Source organism: Salmo salar, chromosome ssa14, assembly GCF_905237065.1.
Source record: "Salmo salar chromosome ssa14, Ssal_v3.1, whole genome shotgun sequence".
Classification (NCBI taxonomy): Eukaryota; Metazoa; Chordata; class Actinopteri; order Salmoniformes; family Salmonidae; genus Salmo; species Salmo salar.
In genome coordinates, this window is record NC_059455.1 from 7,597,277 (window position 1) to 7,622,957 (window position 25,681).

The window sequence follows — 25,681 nt, forward strand, 5'->3', positions numbered from 1 at the left end:
GTGGATCAGTTGTCTTGGGAACGAGATGATTCACGTCAGGGAGTTTTTTGCCACACATATTTGGAACGGCAAATAAACATTAGCCCCCGTTGATCAAAGGTTTTCACAGGTAAAAAAAAAGAGATTATGCTGTTTCTGGAGAGAAATCAGTCACCTTAAGCCCCCCCAGTGACACTGTGACCAGACTGGCAGAGAGTCAGAGTGGACAGCCAGGGTTAGGGGGGAGGGAAGGAGGGGGCACTCTAATCCCCACTGCCCTTTTGGATCAGCAGGCCCATAAATAAAGTAGGACAGAGATAAATATAGTGTGACAGGCAATCAGTAATAAGTTACACATGTCCGCCAAGGACACTGGCCACAGGACAACTGGACTGTGACACACTGCTGCGCTGAGTGAGGGTAGTTTTCTTAGAGGACGCCACTGAACACTCGCCTCTCCGAGGGGGAAAACATAGACAAGGTAAGGGACTGTAACCTCTGACCTTTGTGGCAGGTTTACAGGTATTGGCAAAGCATGTGATCAGATGATGTTATCGCTAGGGAGAGGGGGTCAACTGTCCAGGGGAACACTGTTTACCTATTCACTGTAAACATTTTGGATCCAAATTGAAATTACCCTATTTTGGAATTGAATCCTATTTCATACAACTTTTGAGTTATTTTCTTTGAAGTTGTATTGTATCTTTGCTGGTAGATGGCAATGCTTTTGGCCAAGAGCATTATATGTATAGCTTTTTGTTCATTAGCCTCTTAACTGCAATAGCGTATTTCATTTAGACGTTAAGTACCTGTCACAAAACCAGTCATGGCTGTACAGCGTGTGCTTTACAATCAATAGCTGCCGGGCGCTCTGGAATTTATTTTTTCTAGCGTACATTAAAAAAGTTGGGGTCTTACCATGCCTTAGAAGTATTCCATGTTGTCATAATAATGCCAGTCAAAAAATGGTCAGAGGTCAAATATGGGTCAGATTACAGTAATATTGCCAAAAAAGATCCAGTAAAGCTTCTTCAACACTATACATGTCCTTTGCTCAAAGCAAGCACTTTGCAGATGGACTCACCATTAAGGGACCTCAATGTCATACAGTTTTTACTAAATACTAAAGGTGGAACTTGTCAGAGGTTTCTCTTATCCAATATCCATTTACAAGCACTCACTCTCAGGGACATTGCATGCCTTGAGCATGGGGCCTAGCCTTGACCCAACGTGAGAGAACGCTTGCTTTATTTAACCTTTATTTAACTAGGCAAGTTATTTATGAACAAATTCTTATTTACAGTGACGGCCCTACACCGGCCAAACCCGGACGACGCTGGACCAATTGTGCACCTCCCTATGGGACTCCCAATCACGGGCGGTTGTGATACAGCCTTGATAGCACTAACCTGTGTGATACTGATGTGTGTTTATTGTTCCATCAGTGTCAAAGGTTTTACAGGTTGAGGGGTTAGAAAGTGCCATGAAGCTGCTGTGGAGCCTGATGCTGCTGGGCCTGTTGCTGGCTGGGAGCTTTAGCGTGGCTCAGGAGGAAGATGGAGAAGAGGCAGAGGAACCAGTCAAGGAGGCAGCTGTAGAAGATGAAGAGGCAGCTGCAGACAATGAAGAGGCAGCGGTGGAGGTGGCAGAACCTGAGGGTCCTGGGACAGAAGCCGGCCTGACTGACGACCGGCAGCCTTGTGCCATGTGGATGGGAGGAGTGCCAGGCACTCCAGGGCACAGTGGGCACCTAGGGAGAGACGGGAGAGACGGGCACGATGGCCCTCGAGGTGAGAAAGGAGATACAGGTAAGAAGACCAACTGTACTCTGCTGTTGCTACATCATCCAAAGTTCACAGTAAATCTAATCACAGTAACCCGTGTGAGGCACAGTCAACAAACACCAGTACAGGACTCTAAGTTCGCCCCGACTCTGGTGATGTCTTTGTGTGTACAGGTGAACCAGGTGAGAAGGGAGAGCCCGGCGAAAAGGGCGACAACGGCGCTCCGGGACCTCGCGGTTTCCCAGGAAACCCTGGTCTGAAGGGGGCACAGGGCGAGAGCGCCCTGTTGTATCACTCCTCCTTCAGCGTGGGCCTGACAGATCCCGTCCCCGCCACCAACGTGCCCATCCGTTTCAACAAATTCTTCCACAACGAGCAACACCACTACAATGACGTGAGCGGAAAGTTCCATTGCCTCCTCCCCGGGGTCTACTTCTTCACATACCACCTCACAGTCTACACCAAAGATGCTCGGGTGAGCCTGTTCAAGAACGACAAGCCCGTCATGTTCACCTACGACCAGTACCACGAGGGCAACGTGGACCAGGCCTCGGGGGCCCTCATACTGAGGCTGCAGTCTGGGGATGAGGTTTGGCTGCAGATCTACGGAGATGAGGATTTTGGGGGGGTGTATGCTGACAACACCAACGACTCCACCTTCTCCGGGTTTCTTTTGTACCCCGACATGGGAGAGTTGGAGGAAAGGAGACGTCGCTCTGTTGGAGTTAATAGACACTGAGGTTGTGCAGGACCTGGAGGGTGATATATAGAGTTGGGTGGGCTGTAGCGACTTTTTCCTGACTGCTCTATAGGCATACATTGCCTTCTGGCTGGGGACTGTGGGGGGAGGGGTAATAAGTAGCTTCTTAAATTAGTACGTTTTTAAAAGGGTGCACCAAATGTTTTAAACTTGTGTTAGTTCTATAATCTATAACATGTTCCGTTTCAATTGTTAGGTGGATTCTAGCATTAGAGACATTAGTATTCAATGTAATAAGTTGTGCACAAACAAAAAGCTTATTGCCTAGATGGCTTTATGGCAGTGTTTGGGCAGTGTCTGTGAAATAATAAAATGTGTTATAGCAAATGTAAAATGTCATCAGATATGCTTTCTTTGTCAGATAGCCATTTCACATAGCAGTGGTTTGTAAACAAGATCAGCAAGTGAGTTTTGCTTTGCTGCCACGATAGGGACGTGGGTAGGTTTGAGCAAATGTGTCCAAAACACTTCAGGAGTGTGGCACCCTAGTCACCCATTTAGCCAAACAGTCAGTTAGGGTTTGTCAGTAGTATAGCCTACTTCTGGTTTGATGACTTGGGTTTTTATCTTTATCGTTGGACAAAGTTACTTGGTGGATGCAATCCCCAAACTGAATAAATCTGTATTCTAGTAAAAACTTGCTCAAAGAAGTTTCACTGTGCTTGTCTCTATGCCAACATTGAGGTTTAAATAAAAACTGGAGATCAGTGCAAATTGTTGTAATGTGAGCAGTGGCTTCTAGATGTGACTCAGGGAACCCACCTCCAGAGCCAATGGGTGACCTCCATGTACATTGCGTCACTTGCTCATGGACCAATTATAACTAAGCTCTTCATTCTGGAGGGTCTATAGTGCTAAGACTAAATAGTAATGAAATAGTATCATGCTGCTCTTGGCCACTGAAATGGTCAGGGAACCACAATAGATGTGTGCTGAGGAATTTCTAGAGTAGACAAGTGCCTTGTTCAGGGACTTGATACAATAAGTGTTTACATGACAGGCATGAGGGTTGCATATGTGTTGGTTTGCTAGTTAACAGACACTTATTGGTTGAGAAGAAAAAAAGACCAAGTCAATGACAGAATGCTGGCCATAACACCTGCCTATGAAGGCCCCAATGGAAAATGAATACCTACCCATCTCCTGTTCAATGTTACGACCCACTTCCTAATGTTGCTAAGGCTCTTGAGCAAAACTATGACGATGAGAGACAGTAGAAATGTAAATATGCATTTTATACCTCAACTTTCAAATCATGGTGCTCTAAAAATAGCTCCATACCATAAATAGTAAACAAATACACAATTGCTAGTGAAGAATGTAAATGCTTAAAAAAAGATCATCTCTGATTCATTGCTTTAGGCACCATCAAATCCTTAATAAGGGCCACTATTCATGCATGTATCCAGTGGCTGAGGTCCACTGATTGGATTCATTTTTCCTGATTGAAACGTAGGTTGAAGATATCTTCAACCTAGATTAAAACGACCCATCAAAATTGAGGAATATCACAATGCAAAACTTGATGAGCTCAGAGAGCTTGAACAGATAGCAATCAGCAGTGAAAGAGAGGTAATGACAGGGAAGTCTATTCAGTAACCATTGTTGAGAAATATGCAAAATGTTAATTAAATGCCTTCAAGGGAATCTAGGAGACAAATGTGAAAGACAAGCCACAGAACAGAATGATCATTGCCATTTCCAGCTGTATATCGCCATCTAGTGTCGCATGACGGGAGCAACTGAGCATTACGTTTGAATTAGCACGACTGTACTTTTATGTTTGCAGGTTAAGTTCGACCAACATTTCTGAATTCATGCAGCAATCACTAAATGACGAGCATGTTTATAACATACAGAAAGAAAAAAGATTCTGCTTTGTCATGGAGGGCACTGGTTTAAAGGATTGGGGTGTTTTGTGTCATCTTCGGCAGGTTTTGCCGTTTTTGTAGCAAGGTACCATTTTGTTTTTAACCACATCTCTGGAATAATGCATATGCCTTCTTGCAAACATCAGTATAACAGTGATAAATAAATTATGAGAATATCAAGATATTTGTGGTAGAATAATTTATTTTATTCTGATATACTTTCAAAGAAATAATATACAAAGCTATTTTCGCCCCATCCTCACAAAAACCTCTGGTCCCCCACTATCTGATAAGTGCGTACGTCGTACGTCACTCCAGTTCTACAGGCCAACGCTTTGGCCGGTGCCTTCCCAATTTCAGCATGCCACCGATCGATCAGAGGGGTCTTAGGAGAAGGAAGGCGAAGCTAAGTTTGTGGATGTGGAAGAGTGAGACAGCATTGTCGTGTGAACGTTTCATTGTAAAATAGTTACTTTATTTAGTGAGGCCTAAAAAAGTTTAACTCCGGTAAAACAAAAGGTTGCAAACGTTAACTACGGAGTTCATTTAACTACTGCTGTACTTGCTTAGCTAGTATAGTCAAGAGAAAGGTGAGTCCCATGAAAAAATTATCCCATCCTGTTCACAAGGACAAAATTAATAATGTGCAATAATTTAGGTTTACATAACCACATGAAACTAAAGACCCTTTCACAATTTCGCAAGAAACTGCACATGATAAGGAATGAATTATTTTGCAGACTCAAGCTAGACAAAACAGACAAGCTTACAAAACATCACAGTTCAGGGGAAACTGGGAAAATAATCAAGTACAGATCAAATGGGGGTTTAGATGCAGGTGCGCGTCGAAGGGTATTCAGAGGGTGTGGAGAACGAGAACGTTGCCCTTTATTGTAGGATTCTGTTGAGGGGTTGGTGATAGGGACTGGGAGGTTACCAGAAGGTTACTCCATGTTCTAAGAAGTCTCCTGGCCCAACATTAGAGGGGGTCATAGTCACGTTGGGGTGAGAAGTTAGGAAGTCTACAGACTATTTCCATCCAGCAGGAAAGTGGGGAGAGAGCATGGACAGACATACAACTTCCATCAAGCAGCTATGCATCTTTGTCAGATCACATTAAAAAAAAGTACTCCGCTAATAATGAACCCATGATCCCGGGACTGCTAAATTCATGATTCCTAACTATGAGTCTGGAAGGAATCAAAGTTGGCTCATTCAAGAATCTTCTTTGCACTCCTTCAAGTCTATGCTGAAGAAGTGTTCATGATTGAGTCTTCCTGGAATCAGTTGGTGATTCATACATCTCAAGCCAATCTGAGTTCACGCTAGAAACTTCAGTTAAGCCACAAGTCAGTGGAGAAAAGTATGCATTCCCAACCAAAACTGGCTATTCCAGAGGAAAAGCCAGAGATTCTCAGTTTCTCCAGTGCAACAAACAGTCCACGATTCCAAAAGGCGGCAGCTGTTTCTCAGGTAAGAAAAAGTTATGACCTGTAGGTTCCTCAGAATCGACATGAAACGCTCAACTAGGCTTCGTATTCTTTTAGCCTGCAGTTTCATAGACAATTTAAATCTTGGACGCCTAATAAAATATACACTTTCAGGGGCTTCGGCAACGGTACGCTTCATTGCTTGGCCCATGACGTCTTCAACAGGCCCAGACTCTTTTCCGTATTCCTCATTTGCCCGTTGGTTCATGACATTACAGAAGTGTTCAGACCAGGGCACAGAGGACCTCGTTGAGGGCTTCGACTGCAGTCTTAAGCAGTTCACCGTCCATCGTCTCCCACACAGGTTCTCAGACCATGTAAGAGTTCTGGTTCTTCAGCTTGTCCAGTTCTTTGCTCTGCTGTCTAAGGAACAGTATTCTGGGAGAAAGAAAAGGACACAGTTAAGAAAATAAGCAATTTATCGTGTGACATATAGACAAATCCTAGACAAGACAATTATGATGTGTTTGTGTGTGCTCGCTTGTCCTGTTCACTTGTCCTGTTCTCACCTCTGTTCCCTCAGCGTGGCCTGGATCTCACACACTCTGACTAATGATCTGAGGTTTTTGAGTTCAGTGCAGATCTCAGACATGTAGAGACTGCCCATGTTGTGGGCATCTTCCCGTAACCGTGCTGCCTGAAAGAGAAAGGCGGAGCTGGTTGAGAGAGTGCACCAAAACACAAATGAACCTTTAGCGTGGAGAGCAAATATCAGAAAGTAAAAATAAACTTCTTCAGAAGGAAATCCCCAATCAGAAATGTGTTTCAGTACCGGTTAGTCAGACTACCGAAAAGCCTACACTCACTATGTATAGGGTCGTAGGCCTGCCTATTGGTTCCATAACCTGCTATCAATGTGTGCAAAATAAATGAAAGTAAGTGAACCCTTATTGTCTGTGTACCCTAAGGCAGGCAGCTTATCTGCTGCTTCTGACTGGCCAGCTCCAGCATTTTTTGGTAGTTCAACTCTTTGTAGTTGAAGTGATGGCTAAATATATACTATAATTAAAAAAAGTCGAAAGGAATTTGTGTCCCTTTTCTATCCATGAGCAGGTGTAACCGAAATGTTTGATCATTGAAAAGCGAGAGTTTGGCTTTTTTGTATTCAATCAACTACAAATAGGAACTTGCCTGAGTGTGGCCTTGAGTATAGCTACTGCCATCTACATAGACCTTAGCCAAATACATTTAAACTCAGTTTCACAATTCCTGACATTTAATCCTAGTAAAAATTCCCCCTCTTAGGTCAGTTAGGATCACCACTTTATTTTAAGAATGTGAAATGTCAGAATAATAGTAGAGAATTATTTATTTCAGATTTTATTGCTTTCATCACATTCCCAGTGGGTCAGAAGTTTACATACTAATTGAGTGTATTTGGTAGCATTGCCTTTAAATTGTGTAACTTGGGTCAAACGTTTTGGGTAGCCTTCCACAAGTTTCCCAGAATAAGTCGGGTGAATTTTGGCCCATTCTTCCTGACAGAGCTGGTGCAACTGAGTCAGGTTTGTAGGCCTCCTTGCTCGCACACAATTTTTCAGTTCTGCCCAAAAATGTTCTATGGGATTGAGGTCAGGGCTTTGTGATGGCCACTCCAATACCTTGACTTTGTTGTACTTAAGCCATTTTGCCACAACTTTGGAAATATGCTTGGGGTCATTGTCCATTTGGAAGACCCATTTGCAACCAAGCTTTAACTTCCTGACTGATGTCTTGAGATGTTGCTTCAATATAGCCACATCATTTTCCATCTTCATGATGCCATCTATTTTGTGAAGTGCACCAGTCCCTCCTGCAGAAAAGCACCCCCACAACATGATGCTGCCACCCCCGTGCTTCACGGTTGGGATGGTGTTTTCGGCTTCGCAAGCCTCCCCCTTTTTCCTCCAAACATAACAATGGTCATTATGGCCAAACAGTTCTATTTTTGTTTCATCAGACCAGAGGACATTTCCACAAAAAGTACAATCTTTGTCCCCATGTGCAGTTGCAAACCGTAGTCGGGCTTTTTTATGGTGGTTTTGGAGCAGTGGCCTCTTCCTTGCTGAGGGCCTTTCAGGTTATTTCGATATAGGACTCGTTTTACTGTGGATATAAATACTTTTGTACCCGTTTCCTCCAGCATATTCACAAGGTCCATTGCTATTGTTTTGGGATTGATTTGCACTTCACGCACCAAAGTATGTTCATCTCTAGGAGACAGAACGTGTTTCCTTCCTGAGCAGAATGAGGGCTGTGTGGTCCCATGGTGTTTATACTTGCGTACTATTGTTTGTACAGATGAACGTGGTACCTTCAGGCATTTGGAAATTGCTCCCAAGGATGAACCAGACTTCTGGAAGTCTACAATTTTCTCCTGCGGTCTTGGCTGATTTCTCTTGATTTTCCCATGATGTCAAGCAAAGAGGCACTGAGTTTGAAGGCAGGCCTTGAAACACATCCACAGGTACACCTCCAATTGACTTAAATTATGTCAATTAGCCTATCAGAAGCTTCTAAAGCCATGACATCATTTTCTGGAATTTTCCAAGCTGTTTAAAGGCACAGTCAACTTAGTGTACGTAAACTTCTGACCCACTGGAATTGTGATAGTGAATTATAAGTGAAATAATCTGCCTGTAAACAATTGTTGGAAAAATGACTTGTGTCATGCATAAAGTAGACGTCCTAACCGACTTGCCAAAACTATAGTTTGTTAACAAGACATTTGTGGAGTGGTTAAAAAACGAGTTTTAATGACGCCAACCTAAGTGTATGTAAACTTCCGACTTCAACTGTAGGTACGAAATGTGATATTAACACAGTGGGGGGGGGGTATTTGATCCCCTGCTGATTTTGTACGTTTGCCCACTTACAAAGAAATGATCAGTCTATAATTTTAATGGTAGGTTTATTTGAACAGTGAGAGACAGAATACCAACAAAAATATCCAAAAAAAACGCATGTCAAAGATGTTATAAAATGATTTGCATTTTAATGAGGGAAATAAGTATTTGACCCCTTTGCAAAACATGACTTAGTACTTGGTGGCAAAACCCTTGTTGGCAATCACAGAGGTCAGACGTTTCTTATAGTTGGCCACCAGGTTTGCACACATCTCAGGAGGGATTTTGTCCCACTCCTCTCTGCAGATCTTCTCCAAGTCATTAAGGTTTCGGGGCTGACGTTTGGCAACTCGAACCTTCAGCTCCCTCCACATATTTTCTATGGGATTAAGGTCTGGAGACTGGCTAGGCCACTCCAGGACCTTAATGTGCTTCTTCTTGAGCCACTCCTTTGTTGCCTTGGCCGTGTGTTTTGGGTCATTGTCATGCTGGAATGCCCATCCACGACCCATTTTCAATGCCCTGGCTGAGGGAAGGAGGTTCTCACCCAAGATGTTCAAATAAACCTACCATTTAAATTATAGACTGATCATTTCTTTGTAAGTGGGCAAACGTACAAAGCAGCAGGGGATCAAATACTTTTTTCCCCCACTGCACAAACTACTAACTCAGTGTTCCCATATGTTGATCATCCCGTTATTGCACTTAACAGTGGAGCTCCTACCTGCTTCTCGATGTGCTCGGCGGGCCAGTTCTGGACGTGCCTGATGAGGTTCTCATCAAAGTGAGAAGCCAGCGAGGGAGTGAAGGAGCCGGGAGTGCTGGACTGGGCTGAGGCGACGTTGAGAACCGAATGGCCGCCGGTGGCGTTGCCGTTAGGTCCTGATGGCGGACTCCCCTGACTGCTGGACAAGAGAGAAAGCAGAGTAGTTATAAGGAGAGTAAGGCTCCATCCAGAAACAACCTCCAGTCTGTTAAGTTCATGTTTTAAGTATCCCTATATTTCTGTTATTACGGGGCTATCACTCAGTCAAGAGTGCGGCTGCGCAGGAAGTTAGTTCGTGGATGGACCTAGCCGTGAGTGTAATGGCTACCTTGTAGTGTGCTCATACAGTATAGTAAACTTTGTTAAACTGGAACCTTGTCGTTGTGTCATTTCGAGTTAACATTGGTAGCAGAGGATGGCTAATAACTACAATGTGCCACCTCGCTTCGACGAGAAGAGGTCGTACGAAAGTTGGAAAAATTAACTTGGAATCTGGACACGAGTTACTAATCTGGACGCGAAAAAGCAAGCACTTGCGGTGGTATTATCGCTCGAGGGAAGAGTGAGAGATACAGCACTGGAAATATCCGTTGAGGATTTGAACAATGATGATGGTATGGGAACTTTGATCAGAGCACTGGATTCTGTATTTCTTAACATGTTAGGGCTAGGGGGCAGCATTTGCACGTCTGGATAAAAAAAATGTACCCGATTTAATCTGGTTACTAATCCTACCCAGTAACTAGAATATGCATATACTTATTATATATGGATAGAAAACACTCTAAAGTTTCTAAAACTGTTTGAATGGTGTCTGTGAGTATAACAGAACTCATTTGGCAGGCAAAACCCTGAGACATTTTCTGACAGGAAGTGGATACCTGATGTGTTGTATTGACTTTAAACCTATCCCATTGAAAAACACAGGGGCTGAGGAATATTTTGGCACTTCCTATTGCTTCCACTAGATGTCACCAGCCTTTACAAAGTGTTTTGAGTCTTCTGGAGGGAGATCTGACCGAACAAGAGCCATGGAACGATGATGTCCCATTAGACACCTGGCGCGCGAGTTCATGTTGGGTACCCTCGTTCCAATACGTTATAAAAGAGTATGCATTCGTCCACCTTGAATATTATTCATGTTCTGGTTAAAAAGGCCCTAATGATTTATGCTATACAACGTTTGACATGTTTGAACGAACGTAAATATATTTTTTCCCCTCGTTCATGACGAGAAGTCCGGCTGGCTTAGATCATGTGCTAACAAGACGGAGATTTTTGGACATAAATGATGAGCTTTTTTGAACAAAACTACATTCGTTATGGACCTGTGATACCTGGAAGTGACATCTGATGAAGAGAATCAAAGGTAATGGATTATTTACATAGTATTTTCGATTTTAGATCTCCCCAACATGACGTCTAGTCTGTATCGCAACGCGTATTTTTCTGGGCGCAGTGCTCAGATTATTGCAAAGTGTGATTTCCCAGTAAGGTTATTTTTAAATCTGGCAAGTTGATTGCGTTCAAGAGATGTAAATCTATAATTCTTTAAATGACAATATAATATTTTACCAATGTTTTCTCATTTTAATTATTTAATTTGTGACGCTGACTTGACTGCCGGTTATTGGAGGGAAACGATTTCCTCAACATCAATGCCATAGTAAAACGCTGTTTTTGGATATAAATATGAACTTGATAGAACTAAAAATGCATGCATTGTCTAACATAATGTCCTAGGAATGTCATCTGATGGAGATTGTAAAAGGTTAGTGCATCATTTTAGCTGGTTTTATGGTTTTGGTGACCCTGTCTTTGACTTGACAAAACATTACACACAACTCTTGTAAATGTACTGTCCTAACATACTCTAAATTTATGCTTTCGCCGTAAAACCTTTTTGAAATCGTAAAACGTGGTTAGATTAAGGAGATGTTTATCTTTCAAAGGGTGTAAAATAGTTGTATGTTTGAAAAATGTGAATTTTGACATTTATTTGGATTCAAATTTGCCGCTCTTGAAATGCACCTGCTGTTGATGGAGTGCACCACGGGTGGCACGCTAGCGTCCCACCTAGCCCATAGAGGTTAAAGAAGAGAAAGACCGTGCCTACGAGGCATATTCAAACTTTGACAGTGTTTCGAGAGATATTTCGGTTGCAATGACGGACTACATCATTGATTTCGAACAAAGGTACAATAGGATGCGCAAGTACGACATGGTTCTCCCGGATGCAGTGTTAGCACTCAAGTTGCTAGATACTGCCTGTCTAGATGGTAGGGAGAAACAGTTGGCTTTGACTGCTTGTACTGTACTGACTTTTGCATCAATGAAGTCGGCACTAAAACTAATTTTTGGTGAAAAGACGTCTGTCGCGCCGTTAACAGATGGAATGCAAGCGAGTGACGGAGCATATTACACTGAGCAGCAGAGAAAAGGCGCCAAAAAGTCACGTTCAAGACAACCTGAAGAGGGCGCCATTTCCCGGAACAAATCCACTGGACAAATATGGAAGGAGATCAAAATGTGCTGTTTGTCAAAGCACTTACCATTGGGTTAAAGACTGTCCTCATAAAAATGAACAAGTTAAACTAACAGAGGAAAATGTAAACAGATATAGAGCAGTGTAACATTACACTGTTTTCAAATGAATCTGCTTCTGATACTGAGATTTTTCTAGTTGAATCCTTAGGATCTGCTGTGATTGATACTGCATGTACACGGACAGTGTGTGGTGCAAAATGGCTTGATAGCTATGTTAGTGAACTAAATATGAAAGAAGTACAAAATATGATTGACACACCAAGCAACAGAGCTTTCAAATTTGGAGATGGGAGAATTGTCCATTCTACCAAGAGAGTTAAGATACCAGCAAAAATTGGTCAGACTAAGTGTCACATTGAAACAGAGGTGGTCCCTACAGATATCCCCTTACTATTAAGCAAAGCTTCCCTCAAGAAGGCAGGGGCTGTACTAGACATAAAAATGACAAGGCAGTGATGTTTAAACAACCAGTAACTCTTGAACTTACTACCTCAGGCCATTATTGTGTAAACATTTTAGACAAAGACATCACACAGAGTCCATGCAAAAATAAGATTCGGACGGACACAGAGCACATGGAGATTCTGACAGTCACAGAGAACATGAACACAAAAGAAAAACACAAAGTATTGTTAAAGCTTCACAAACAGTTTGGACATGCTACAGTTGACAGACTTCAGAAGTTACTCAGCAGTTCAGGGAATAATGATGATGAGAGTATTTCCATTCTACAGCAGATAGTTAACAATTGTGAGACATGTCAAAAATACAGTAAGCCTAAGCCCAAACCAGCTGTTGGTTTGCCACTAGCTTCCAAGTACAATGAAACAGTGGCTGTAGATCTACATGAGTTAGCACCAAGTGTGTGGTACCTTCACATAATCCACCACTTCACACGCTTCAGCGCTGGAAGCATTGTGAATACAAAGAAACCCAGTGACATCATCAGGCACTTCATGCATTCCTGGGTAAGTGTGCATGGCCCTCCCCAGAAACTGTACAGTGACAATGGAGGAGAATTCAATAATAATGAAATAAGAGAAATGGCAGAGAAATTCAACATGGAAGTAAAGACAACTGCTGCATACAGTCCATGGAGCAATGGACTTCTGGAGAGACATAATCAAACACTCACAGAGATCATGCTGAAAGTGAAGCAAGACAATAGATGTGACTGGAACACAGCCCTAGATTGGGCTTTGATGGCAAAAAACTCAATGCACAATGTTCATGGTTACAGCCCATACCAACTAGTGTTCGGGCAGAACCCTAATCTTCCCTCTGTACTGGTTGACAAGCCACCAGCACTAGAAGGGACCAGTGTGAGTGCATGGGTGGGACAGCACCTGTCAGCACTACATGCAGCGAGAAAAGCGTTCACTGAAGCAGAGTGCTCAGAAAGAATTCGCAGGGCTCTGCGTAAACAGCTACGACCCACCGATGAGAAGTACGAAACTGGAGACAAAGTGTACTACAAACGAGTTGACTGTCAAGAGTGGAAGGGACCGGGAGTAGTCATTGGCCAAGATGGTGTGGTGATATTTGTGAGGCACGGAGGCATCATTGTCAGGGTGCATCACTCAAGATTGCGTAAAGTAAATGATCAACAAGATAGAGGGGCTGTTGCTAAGAATCATCCTAATGAAAAGGAGACAGTAACAGACACAAACCTACCAGATGTCATATCCAATGATATGGACACTGAAACTGACACAGGAAATGGAGCAGAGACCTTCAAACATGCCACAGATAATACTGTTGAGCGTTCAAATGAGGAAAACATTCAACAACAGCCACATGTGTTAAGAGAACATGGTTGTTCCAATCTGAAAACTGGACAAACTGTTAAATACATGGACAGAGAAAGTGGTATTCCACATACAGCAACCGTCATTGGCCGAGCAGGAAAAGCCAAAGGAAAACACCAGAACTGGTACAACTTGCAGTACTCTGAACCAGTTACACTTTCTGGTACAACAGGGTCAGCTGACCTGTCACTTGTAGATAATCTCAGAATTGAACCAATGGAAAATCAAAAAAAACAGAATGACATTCAAAATGATGATGTACTTGAAACAAAGGACATGGCATTTGACTCAGCTAGCTAAGCTAGATGAGCTCAGTAATTGGAGGAAAAATTGAGTGTTTGAGGAAGTTAGACATTGGCCAAAAATGTGTCTCAACAAGGTGGGTGTGTACCCTTAAAGAGTCCTTAACTGGAATAGTGCCTAAAGCACGTCTAGTGGCTAGAGGTTTTGAGGAGCTGGCTGCTAAACAACTCCCAAAAGACTCACCGACATGCGCCTCAGAGTCACTCAGATTGCTGATGTCAGTGATCTGCCAGAAACAATGGAAACTTAATTCCATAGACATCAAATCTGCATTTTTGCAGGGAACAGAGCTGTCAAGGGACATTCACATCCGACCTCCGCCTGAACCTAAATGCGAAGGAACACTGTGGAAACTAAAGAAGTGTGTGTATGGACTGGCAGATGCATCACTCTACTGGTACAACAAAGTCAAGGCAACAATGGTGAGTACAGGTGGAAAACTGTCACAAGTGGATCCTGCAGTCTTCTATTGGCTTGATCAAGACTGCAGTGTGACTGGAGTACTTGCCTGTCATGTTGATGACTTCATCTGGGGTGGCTCACAGACCTTTGCTACAACTGTGATTCCACACCTCAAATCTGTTTTCCAGGTCGGCCATGAGGAGCATGATAATTTTTGTTATGTTGGCATAGAGTTTATTACAGTTGATGGGACAATACTGATGCAACAGGAGAGCTATATCAAGAATCTTCAACCCATTCACATGGATTCTTCAAGAGCCGTACAAAGGAATTCCCCTCTATGTGGAATTGAAGCTGATCAATTGAGGTCAAAGGTAGGACAAATTTTATGGGTTGCTAGACAGAGTAGACCTGATGTAATGTTTGATGGTTGCAACTTGGCATCTAACACAAAACACGCCACTGTACAAACCATTCATGAGGCAAACAAAGTTGTTCATAAACTGAAATCACAACAAGTGACTTTAAAGTTTCAGCATGTTGGAAAAGATGACTCTCTGAAACTAGTTGTCTTCAGTGATGCTTCGCTAGGGAACCTTACAGATGGAGGCACACAAGGTGGACATCTAATCGTGTTAATGGGTGAAGGAGGAACATTCTCGCCTATCTGTTGGCAGTCAAAAAGGATCAGAAGGGTTGTCCGAAGCACACTTGCTGGAGAAACACTTGCTCTTGCGGATGGAATTGACAATGCGATCTTTCTTGCAACTCTGTTCTCAGAGCTTACCACTGGTGAGATAAAACGGCACATTCTACCTGTAGTTTGTGTCACTGACAACTACTCATTAGTTGATGCTTTGAAGTCAACCAAGTCTGTCACAGAGAAAAGACTTGGTCTTGAGATTAGCAGCATCAGGTAACTTATTCAAGCACAGAGAATCCAGCGGATTCTGTGGTCGACCACAAAGGAACAGCTTGCTGACTGACTGAAAAGGAGCATCCGGTCTTGTGCTCCTACAGGCTCTCCTCCTACAGGCTCTCCTCCTACAGGCTCTCCTCCTACAGGCTCTCCTCCTACAGGCTCTCCTCCTACAGGCTCTCCTCCTACAGGCTCTCCTCCTACAGGCTCTCCTCCTACAGGCTCTCCTCCTACAGGCTCTCCTCCTACAGGCTCTCCTCCTACAGGCTCTCCTCCTACAGGCTCTCAGTAATGGAAAGTGGCAGCTTGAGTAATACAAATAAAAACTGTCACACAACCCATTTGTAATGGGGAACTTAAATAATACTTGGACATTTTTTATTATGTTGTTGATGTTTAATTTGTCTTTAAAGAAAAGGGGGAGATTGTTAAGTTCATGTTTTAAGTATCCCTATATTTCTGTTATTACGGGGCTATCACTCAGTCAAGAGTGCGGCTGCGCAGGAAGTTAGTTCGTGGATGGACCTAGCCGTGAGTGTAATGGCTACCTTGTAGTGTGTTCATACAGTATAGTAAACTTTGTTAAACTGGAACCTTGTCGTTGTGTCATTTCGAGTTAACACAGTCTACCACCTACACACTTGTGTTGATTGGAAAGGTTTAGATAGGTGGCTACTACAAAAGAGCTTTTATACTTTCAAACCTTCCAGATACACACAAGTGCCTCTACATTTCAAACTACCTCCGCTGTCGGAGAGTTCGGGGGTCCTCTGGATGTTTCTCTGCTGAAGCCTGTTGAGAAACTGGTCCTGGTTTCACTGGGGTAACCTACAGAGGCACAGAGGGGAGAGGGAGGGATGGAGAGAGTAAGCCATTAAAAAGGGAGTGTGTAAGAGATAAGGAAACAATTAAGAAAATGAAAGCAAGAAACAGGGAAGGAGAGAAGAGAGCAGAGGTGAATGGAGATAAAAGAATGGTGATGTGAGGAGAAAGAAACAGATCACAGGGTTGAAATGAAAAAACAAAAGAAAAACACTACACCCCCAATCATAACAATATTATTTGACAAGTTTAGAGTTTCCGTGGAGGTGCTGACCTTTGGTTGGGAGGAGGCAGGAGGCATGCTGAGTGGTGGTTTCTGGTTAAGGAGGTTGGTCTGGGGCGTGCCGTTCCTGGGTGACACATATGAGCGGGGTGAGGAGGTGTCCGACATTAGCGATATGGGTGACTGACTTGCCTGCTGGGCCGCTATTGGTTCATGTCCAGGAGGGGAATAGGACAAAGGAGGAAATATTTTTAATGATAGCAACCTTAATCTCACATACAAAGGTTATTACTATACGGAATAAAAATATAAACGCAACATGCAACAATTTCAAAGATTTTACAGTTCATATAAGGAAATCATTTAATTTAAATAAAGCTATGGACTTCACGAGTGGGCAGGGGTGCAGCCATGGGTGGGCATAGACCCACCCACTGGGAAGTCAGGCCCAGCCAATCAGAATGAGTTTTTCCCCCACAAAAGGGCTTTATTACAGACAGAAATACCCCCCCCCAGATGATCAGGTGAAGAAGCCGGATGTGGAGGTTCTGGGCTGGTCTGCGGTTGTGAGATCGGTTGGACGTAGTGCCAAATTCGCTAAAATGACGTTGGAGCAGATTATGGTAGAGAAACTAACATTCAATTATCTGGCAACCGCTCTGGTGGACATTCTTGCAGTCAGCATACCAATGGCACGCTCCCTCAAAACTTGAGACGTCTGTGGCGTAGTGTGACAAAACTGCACATTTTAAAGTGGCCTTTTATTGCCCCCAGCACAAGGTGCACCTGTGTAATGATCATGCTGTTTAATCAGCTTCTTGATATGCCACACCTGTCAGGTGGATGGATTATCTTGGCAAAGGAGAAATGCTCACTAACAGGGATGCAAACAAATTTGTGCACACAATTTGAGAGAAACAAGCTTTTTGTGCGAATGGAAAATTTGTAGGATACTTTATTTCAGATCATGAAACATGAGACCAACACTTTAAATGTTGCGTTTGTATTTTTGTTCAGTATATAAATTATAAATATGACTTATAAGGACCGTCATTTTAAAGGTTTTATTTTTCTTATGCATCCAAAACTTTATGAAACTCAGTGGCTATTGTTGCTTTGAGGACTACCCTGGTTAAATACGTCAATAGCAAGGTTTTCTAGATTATTCAACAGAATAACCAAATCAGATGTTGCCCTGAACTGAAGGACGCCCATACACCTTCTTGAGAGATAAAAGCTGTAACTGGAAATGTTACTTAACAATAACATCTTCCATGAAAACATTTAAATAGGAGAATGCTTACAATGTATTTCTTCCTGAATAACATGTCAGAGTGCAATGTAAGCATAGCTCTATTTACCAACCACAAGACACTGAAATATCTGTAAAACCAGTCTAGCTAACAAAGAGAAAGGCATCAAAAAGATCACCAGAAAGGTGACATAACAGCGGCCATACCTTGGTTGGAGGATTGTTGAGCAGCTTGGGAAAGCAGAGAAGTGATGTTGAAAGCAGACGGTCCAGCAGTGAGGAGTTTATGAAGCATAGACTGCAAGGAAGCTTGGGTGACAGCAGCCGCAAGGACTGGAGGGAAAACACACAGGACAATGAGAAAAATACAGATAAGTACACACAAGCAAACACACAGCTATAAGGCAACAAACTTGTGTATGCATGTATGTAACACATACACAGATGGGTCCATACACATACCTTAAAGAGCAAGAGTGGAGAGGGGTTGTTGAGTGACAGTGAAAAGAGGTGGGTGGTTTAATTTGATGATTTTATATTTACAACCCATTTGGTAGGCAAGAATCCATTTTCTCAGGATCACTCATCCACAACAATAGAACCCACCAACCCTTGGCCTCGATTAAGCTACTCCCTATATCGTGAATTAAGCCTATTCAATATCTGGTCGGAGTAAGAGAAACTAGAAACCAAATGGGATCAGACTGAAGATCAAATCCACGTTGGTTTTGTGGTCATATAACAACTCCAGATATCAGAAAATCCAAATGCGTGTTTCACATTTCAGTACAGCGGTGGGGGGGAAGGGGGGTAACTCCCATTTTTTACAATACTTATGCTCCATGAACATTTACATAGAAAACATCACTCAGATTTGCCCTTTGAGCCCCATGTCATATTTTGTGACTTGGGGCTCGTGGCAATTAAGCCTTTTTCAACCGGTGAGCCATTTGAACTCGGGTACACTAAAGATCAAGCAGGAGAAATGTGGAATTGGCCAACTCACCCTCATTGATCTTGGCCATGTCCATGCAGCCGTTGTTCATCTGCAGGGTGGCTTGCAGCGCTGGGAGGAGCTGCCGCAGGAGGGCGGGGTCTTGGAGCAGGCCCGAGGCCTGGGTTTGGACAGAGGGGGACACCGGGACCGTGGAGGAGGAGGAAGATGAAGGGGTGGGGTTCGAGCCAGAGGCTTGGTTCAGGCCCGGATTGGTGGAGGAAGAGGACTGAGAAGGTGCAGAGTTGGAGGACTTGTCCCCTGAAGTGCTCTCTGTAGGGCAAAAAGAACAACAAGTTAGGACTGCGGACACTGGCTTGACACACATAGGATGCACCTCTATAGTGCCTTCCTTTCCTCCTCAACTTTTTTCACACATTGAAAAGGTGATAGCCATAATACATAGAATTGTCAAGTCTTTTCAGATCAGTGCAGAGGAATTAGAGGACACAAGGAAAATAGGTCACTTCTCACTATTGACACATGGCCATATTGTAAGACTGTAGATGATTTCATATACAGGTATAGTCATAATATCACAACAAAAAGGTACTCTTTAAAAAGGCAGGCAAGTCAAAATCCAGATGTTACTGCTGCATCTGAAACCTAGACTACACCTCCCATTTGCTCTACCGCTGTAGTTTTCATACTCACTTGTGGTGGCTGTGTCGACAGACTCTCGTCTGTAGTCCCGGTCTTTGGGGAAAGTGTTGGACTCCCTCTTAGATGGGTCTTTCTGCCTCTGCTCTCTGGACACAATGAAACACAAACACAAGGTCACTGTCAGGTTTAAGTTCAATTAAACTGAGTGTAATTGCTGGTTGAATACAGATTGTGAATGTAATTTCATGTTCAGACTTCTGTTAGAATGTGTAATCTACCAATCTCCATTTTGGAACATTTTAGCATGCTATAGTAGGGCCCAACAACTCAGTTTTATTTGTTGCCCGTTTGGTTTTTCCCATTTAGAATGGTTCTGTTTTTTTTCAGGTTTTTGCTCCCAAAATCACTTTAATAGAAAAACAAAATTGGGTGTTCCAAGTCCACAACAATGCTGAAAACTTCTTCGGGATAGGGGGCGGTATTTTCACGTCCTGATGAAAAGCGTGCCCCAAGTAAACTGCCCGTTTCTCAGGCCCAGAAGCTAGGATATGCATATAATTAGTAGATTTGGATAGAAAACACTCTGAAGTTTCTAAAACTGTTAGAATAATGTCTGAGTATAAAATAACTGCTTTGGCAGGCGAAACCCCGAGCACAATCCATCCAGGGAAAAAAAAATGTAGCTCGTGTTTTCATTGGGAATCCTGACTTATAAGGGCCCTGGTTGCAGTTCCTATGGCTTCCACTAGATGTCAGTCTTTAGAAATTGGTTGATGTTTTTCTTTAGAGGGAATGAAGAAGTACAGCTGTAAATTGTTTGTTTCACTGTGAAGGGCTGAAGTCCTTTATTGCGCGTACACAGGAGTGTGCTCTGTGGTATTTTTCTTCGGTATTGAAAACAGATTATCCCGTCTTAAATTTTATCGATTATTTATGTTTTAGGATAGCTGGAGGAAGGATTAGGAACGTTGTTTGAAATGTTTGAACCAAGTTTACAGGTAACTTAGATACTTTGTAGGCATGTTGGGCGAGTTGAAACCGGTGTATTTCTGAATCAAACGCGCCAAATAAATTGACATTTTTGGGACATAAAAAAGGACATTATCGAACAAAAGGACCATTTGTGATGTTTCTGGGACATTTTGGAGTGCCAACAAAAGAAGATCTTCAAAGGTAAGGCATATATTATATGGCTATTTCTGCCTTTTGTGTCGCAACTCCCTGGTTGAAAATGATTTGTTATGCATTTGTGTGCTGGATGCTGTCCTCAGATAATCGTATGGTTTGCTTTCGCCGCAAAGCCTTTTTGAAATCTGACACCTTGGCTGGATTAACAACAAGTTAAGCTTTATTTTGATGTATTGCACTTGTGATTTCATGAAAGTTTAATATTTATAGTAATTTAATTTAATTTGGCGCTCTGCAATTTCACCAGATGTTGGCCAGGTGGGACGCTATCGTCCCACTGATCTGCAAGAAGTTAAACCACATCAGGAGACCACTTTTGAGATCTGGAAAAATCCTTTAAATCAAGTTCGCAAGAGACTTAGGTTAGCGGTGTTTCTGTAGCACACATGTGATTGCATAGTTTGCTAAACAAATTGCCACTGGATTGATTACTATAATCATGATATCATTCTGCCAGGTAGGCATAGGATACTTTGTAGTGAAAATTTAATTGAGAAGGGTGTTGAGAAAGCCTTTCCATCGTTGACCGTTGTCATTAGCATCATCGCTAACGGCTAGGCATACACAAAGTAGACAGATGCACGCACAAACAGATGCATTTTGATTCTTGTCTTGTGAAAACTTTGGGCAAATTTAACACATTTAATATTGTTAAATTCCGTTTTAATGTCTGGATTCAGCGATTCCGTCTGTGTTTTCTGCATCAAGGATGTTATAGGGCCCTACAATAATTCAATCAATGAAATTAGGCTCATAAATATGTTATAATGGGCCGCAGGACTACGGCAGCCACGCGGCTGTGGATTCGGTATTGAGTTTTAAGGTAGAAACGTAAGAGTTTAGGGAAAAGAGTAAGGCGCTTAGGAGTGACACTTTTTCCATGATTCAAGGCCTTACCTCTCCAGCCAGTCTTTGGGCTTCTCCCATTGAGAGACCTCAGTCCTGCAGTTGTAGTAGTACTTCTTGCCGGAGGAGCTGATGTGCTCGGACCAGTCGTCTGCAGGCTCATGAGGCTGAGGGAAGAAGGCACGACAAATAGTTAACTAACACTCTAGGGTAGGTTTTGCAGAGTGCAAACAACGTTCGAATCAGCATTTGGAGAAACAGCACTACTGTTCTCCCTAGCACTTTTCTAATTGTTTTTATTTTGTTGATGAAACTGAGGAGAGGGGTGTCAGGCAGTGGGAATCTTTTTTCTACAGTACAGATCTAACGTGCCTGTAATGGAAGAAAATCAGTGTTCATTGTTTGCAGTAACTTCTTTGTTGTTGTAATATCCCAAACGGACGTGGCAGTTTCACCAACTAAGGATTCTAGCTTTACGATCAAGTAGGCCTACATTCAGGGATGTGATCAGCACTACATGGAAAATCAATTCACACACGTGAAAGTGTTATTGGTTGTGATTTCATGATTTTCATCATGTGATAATTTAGGGGTTTTCCACTTTTTTTTTTAAACACCACTCCTGAATAAGAAACAATGTAATTAACAATGGTGGCTAGTGGCTAGTGATCAGATTCACATGTAAAATCCTGTGTGGGGATCCTTGCTTAAAGTATTGGGCCTAACGTTCGTTCTATGCTTATAACCATTCTATAAGAAGCAACCGATTCAAAAGTAAGAAACAATGTGGTTTATCTGGAAAAACACATTTTAGTCTAATTTGGAGATGGGTCAATACATTTTTCTTTAACAACATACAAAAAGCAATGTTAGAAGACATCAAGTAAATACAATACAGTAAATAAATACAGGATGTGAGCATATAGGCCTAGACTTTGCACTGTTGATAAGAGCAAGTTACCTAAACCAGCACACTATTTAGGCTAGTCTGCCTCAGTCAAATGTGGTTGTCTGGGTGTATGCCTATATGCTGAAACTCTCTGCATACCCCCGTTACACTGCCTATCCTGTCTACACAGAGGACAGAGAACATAGTCAACAAGGCTAGCAGTAATACTCGGCTACTGGGCCAGGCTCCGAGGCATTCATTTAGGTAATTTACAGGTGTTTTCTTGACAGTGTTGAAAGACTTGAAATGCATGCTGCGCTAACCCGTCGGTTCGAGGGGCTGATATCTCGATGCAAAAGTAACTCTAACCCATTGTTTCTCTGCAGAAGGAAGGGGGTTTGTTTTTGGTTGTGTATGTATGTATGTATGTATGTATGTATGCATGTATGCATGTATGCATGTATGCATGTATGCATGTATGCATGTATGCATGTATGCATGTATGCATGCATAACTGTGGTGAGCTGTGGAAAGAATTTCCTCTTGAACAACTGATTATCATCACCATCAACGTCTTGATGGAGATGAACACCAGAGAACAACCAACCAAAATCTCATAATTTGATTCGATTTTACATAGACATTTGAATGTGAGGTCCAGTTTCGTGTGACAAATGACCTCAATTGGCTCTGTCATCCAGACAGAGCCAATTGAGGTCATTTGTCACACGAAACTGGACTACACATTCAAATGTCTACGTAAAATTAAATCAAATTTTATTTGTGACTTTGTAAACAGGTGTAGACTAACAGTGAAACGCCTACTTATTGGTCCTTCCCAACAATGCAGAGAGAAAAATAAATAAAAAATGGAACGATAATAAGGAATAAATACACAATGAGTTACGATAACTTGGCTATATCCATGGGGTACCAGTACCGAGTCGATGTGGATATTGGAAGGGGTAAAATGAATAGGCAACAGGATAGATAATAAGCAGTAGCGCATGCAGTAGCTCAGCATTTAACACCATACTACCCTCCAAACTCACCATTAAGCTTGAGCCATTGGGTCTCGACCCCGCCCTGTTCAACCGGGTCCTGGACTTTCTGACGGGCCGCCCCCAGGTGGTGAGGGTAAGAAACAAAATAGCCACCCCACTGATCCTCAACACTGGGGCCCCACAAGGGTGCGTTCGCAGCACTCCTGTACTTCCTGTTCACCCATGACTGCGTGGCCATGCACGCCTCCAACTCAATCATCAAGTTTGCAGACGACACTACAGTGGTAGGCTTGATTACCAACAACGACGAGATGGTCTACAGGGAGGAGGTGAGGGCCCTCGGAGTGTGGTGTCAGGAAAATAACCTCACACTCAACAAAACAAAGGAGATGATCGTGGACTTCAGGTAACAGCAGAGGGAGCACCACCCATCCATGGGACAGTAGTGGAGAAGGTTGAAAAGTTTTAAGTTCCTCGGCGTACACATCACAGACAAACTGAAATGGTCCACCCTCACAGACAGTGTGGTGAAGAAGGCGCAACAGCGCCTCTTCAACCTCAGGAGACTGAAGAAATTCGGCTTGTCACCAAAAACACTCAAACTTTTACAGATGCACAATCGAGAGCATCCTGTTGGTCTGTATCACCGCCTTGTACAGCAACTGCTCCGCCCACAACCGTAAGGCTCTCCAGAGGGTAGTGCGGTCTGCACAACGCATCACCGGGGGAAAACTGTTAACTCGAAATGACACAACGACAAGGTTCCAGTTTAACAAAGTTTACTATACTGTATGAACACACTACAAGGTAGCCATTACACTCACGGCTAGGTCCATCCACGAACATATTTCCTGCGCAGCCGCACTCTTGACTGAGTGATAGCCCCGTAATAACAGAAATATAGGGATACTTAAAACATGAACTTAACAATCTCCCCCTTTTCTTTAAAGACAAATTAAACATCAACAACATAATTAAATGTCCAAGTATTATTTAAGTTCCCCATTACAAATGGGTTGTGTGACAGTTATTTGTATTATTCAAGCTGCCACTTTCCATTACTGAGAGGGCCTGTAGGAGCACAAGACCGGATGCTCCTTTTCAGTCAGACAGTCAGCAAGCTGTTCCTTTGTGGTCGACCACAGAATCCGCTGGATTCTCTGTGCTTGAATAAGTTCCTTGATGCTGCTAATCTCAAGACCAAGTCTTTTCTCTGTGACAGACTTGGTTGACTTCAAAGCATCAACTAATGAGTAGTTGTCAGTGACACAAACTACAGGTAGAATGTGCCGTTTTATCTCACCAGTGGTAAGCTCTGAGAACAGAGTTGCAAGAAAGATCGCATTGTCAATTCCATCCGCAAGAGCAAGTGTTTCTCCAGCAAGTGTGCTTCGGACAACCCTTCTGATCCTTTTTGACTGCCAACAGATAGGCGAGAATGTTCCTCCTTCACCCATTAACACGATTAGATGTCCACCTTGTGTGCCTCCATCTGTAAGGTTCCCTAGCGAAGCATCACTGAAGACAACTAGTTTCAGAGAGTCATCTTTTCCAACATGCTGAAACTTTAAAGTCACTTGTTGTGATTTCAGTTTATGAACAACTTTGTTTGCCTCATGAATGGTTTGTACAGTGGCGTGTTTTGTGTTAGATGCCAAGTTGCAACCATCAAACATTACATCAGGTCTACTCTGTCTAGCAACCCATAAAATTTGTCCTACCTTTGACCTCAATTGATCAGCTTCAATTCCACATAGAGGGGAATTCCTTTGTACGGCTCTTGAAGAATCCATGTGAATGGGTTGAAGATTCTTGATATAGCTCTCCTGTTGCATCAGTATTGTCCCATCAACTGTAATAAACTCTATGCCAACATAACAAAAATTATCATGCTCCTCATGGCCGACCTGGAAAACAGATTTGAGGTGTGGAATCACAGTTGTAGCAAAGGTCTGTGAGCCACCCCAGATGAAGTCATCAACATGACAGGCAAGTACTCCAGTCACACTGCAGTCTTGATCAAGCCAATAGAAGACTGCAGGATCCACTTGTGACAGTTTTCCACCTGTACTCACCATTGTTGCCTTGACTTTGTTGTACCAGTAGAGTGATGCATCTGCCAGTCCATACACGCACTTCTTTAGTTTCCACAGTGTTCCTTCGCATTTAGGTTCAGGCGGTGGTCGGATGTGAATGTCCCTTGACAGCTCTGTTCCCTGCAAAAATGCAGATTTGATGTCTATGGAATTAAGTTTCCATTGTTTCTGGCAGATCACTGACATCAGCAATCTGAGTGACTCTGAGGCGCATGTCGGTGAGTCTTTTGGGAGTTGTTTAGCAGCCAGCTCCTCAAAACCTCTAGCCACTAGACGTGCTTTAGGCACTATTCCAGTTAAGGACTCTTTA

The 25,681-nt window shown here is 42.8% G+C and overlaps 2 protein-coding genes across 4 annotated transcripts in view; one reads left to right on the plus strand and one right to left on the minus strand.

Annotated features, from left to right (window-relative positions):
• The first annotated feature begins 313 nt into the window (after nucleotides 1-313).
• Nucleotides 314-3,173, plus strand: adipoqb (adiponectin, C1Q and collagen domain containing, b). The gene is made up of 3 exons (XM_014139255.2): nucleotides 314-460; nucleotides 1,425-1,787; nucleotides 1,937-3,173. The coding sequence occupies exons 2-3, from the start codon at nucleotides 1,463-1,465 to the stop codon at nucleotides 2,500-2,502; spliced, it is 891 nt and encodes a 296-aa protein (XP_013994730.1). The 5' UTR covers nucleotides 314-460; nucleotides 1,425-1,462; the 3' UTR covers nucleotides 2,503-3,173.
• Nucleotides 3,174-4,578: 1,405 nt separating this feature from the next.
• LOC106568693 (WW domain-containing adapter protein with coiled-coil) overlaps nucleotides 4,579-25,681 on the minus strand; it is a 28,322-nt gene continuing 7,219 nt past the window's right edge. The window contains exons 5-13 of one of the 3 annotated variants that reach the window (XM_014139258.2): nucleotides 21,434-21,549; nucleotides 19,400-19,494; nucleotides 18,758-19,018; nucleotides 17,959-18,084; nucleotides 16,551-16,702; nucleotides 16,197-16,282; nucleotides 9,434-9,611; nucleotides 6,394-6,521; nucleotides 4,579-6,262 (exon numbers count right to left, since the gene is read on the minus strand). In XM_014139258.2, the coding sequence (XP_013994733.1) occupies nucleotides 6,193-6,262; nucleotides 6,394-6,521; nucleotides 9,434-9,611; nucleotides 16,197-16,282; nucleotides 16,551-16,702; nucleotides 17,959-18,084; nucleotides 18,758-19,018; nucleotides 19,400-19,494; nucleotides 21,434-21,549 (1,212 nt within the window). In that variant the 3' untranslated portion in view covers nucleotides 4,579-6,192. Of the gene's footprint in view, nucleotides 6,263-6,393; nucleotides 6,522-9,433; nucleotides 9,615-16,196; nucleotides 16,283-16,550; nucleotides 16,703-17,958; nucleotides 18,085-18,757; nucleotides 19,019-19,399; nucleotides 19,495-21,433; nucleotides 21,550-25,681 lie in introns of all 3 variants that reach the window. The other 2 variants (XM_014139257.2, XM_045693834.1) reach the window with 2 other exon arrangements.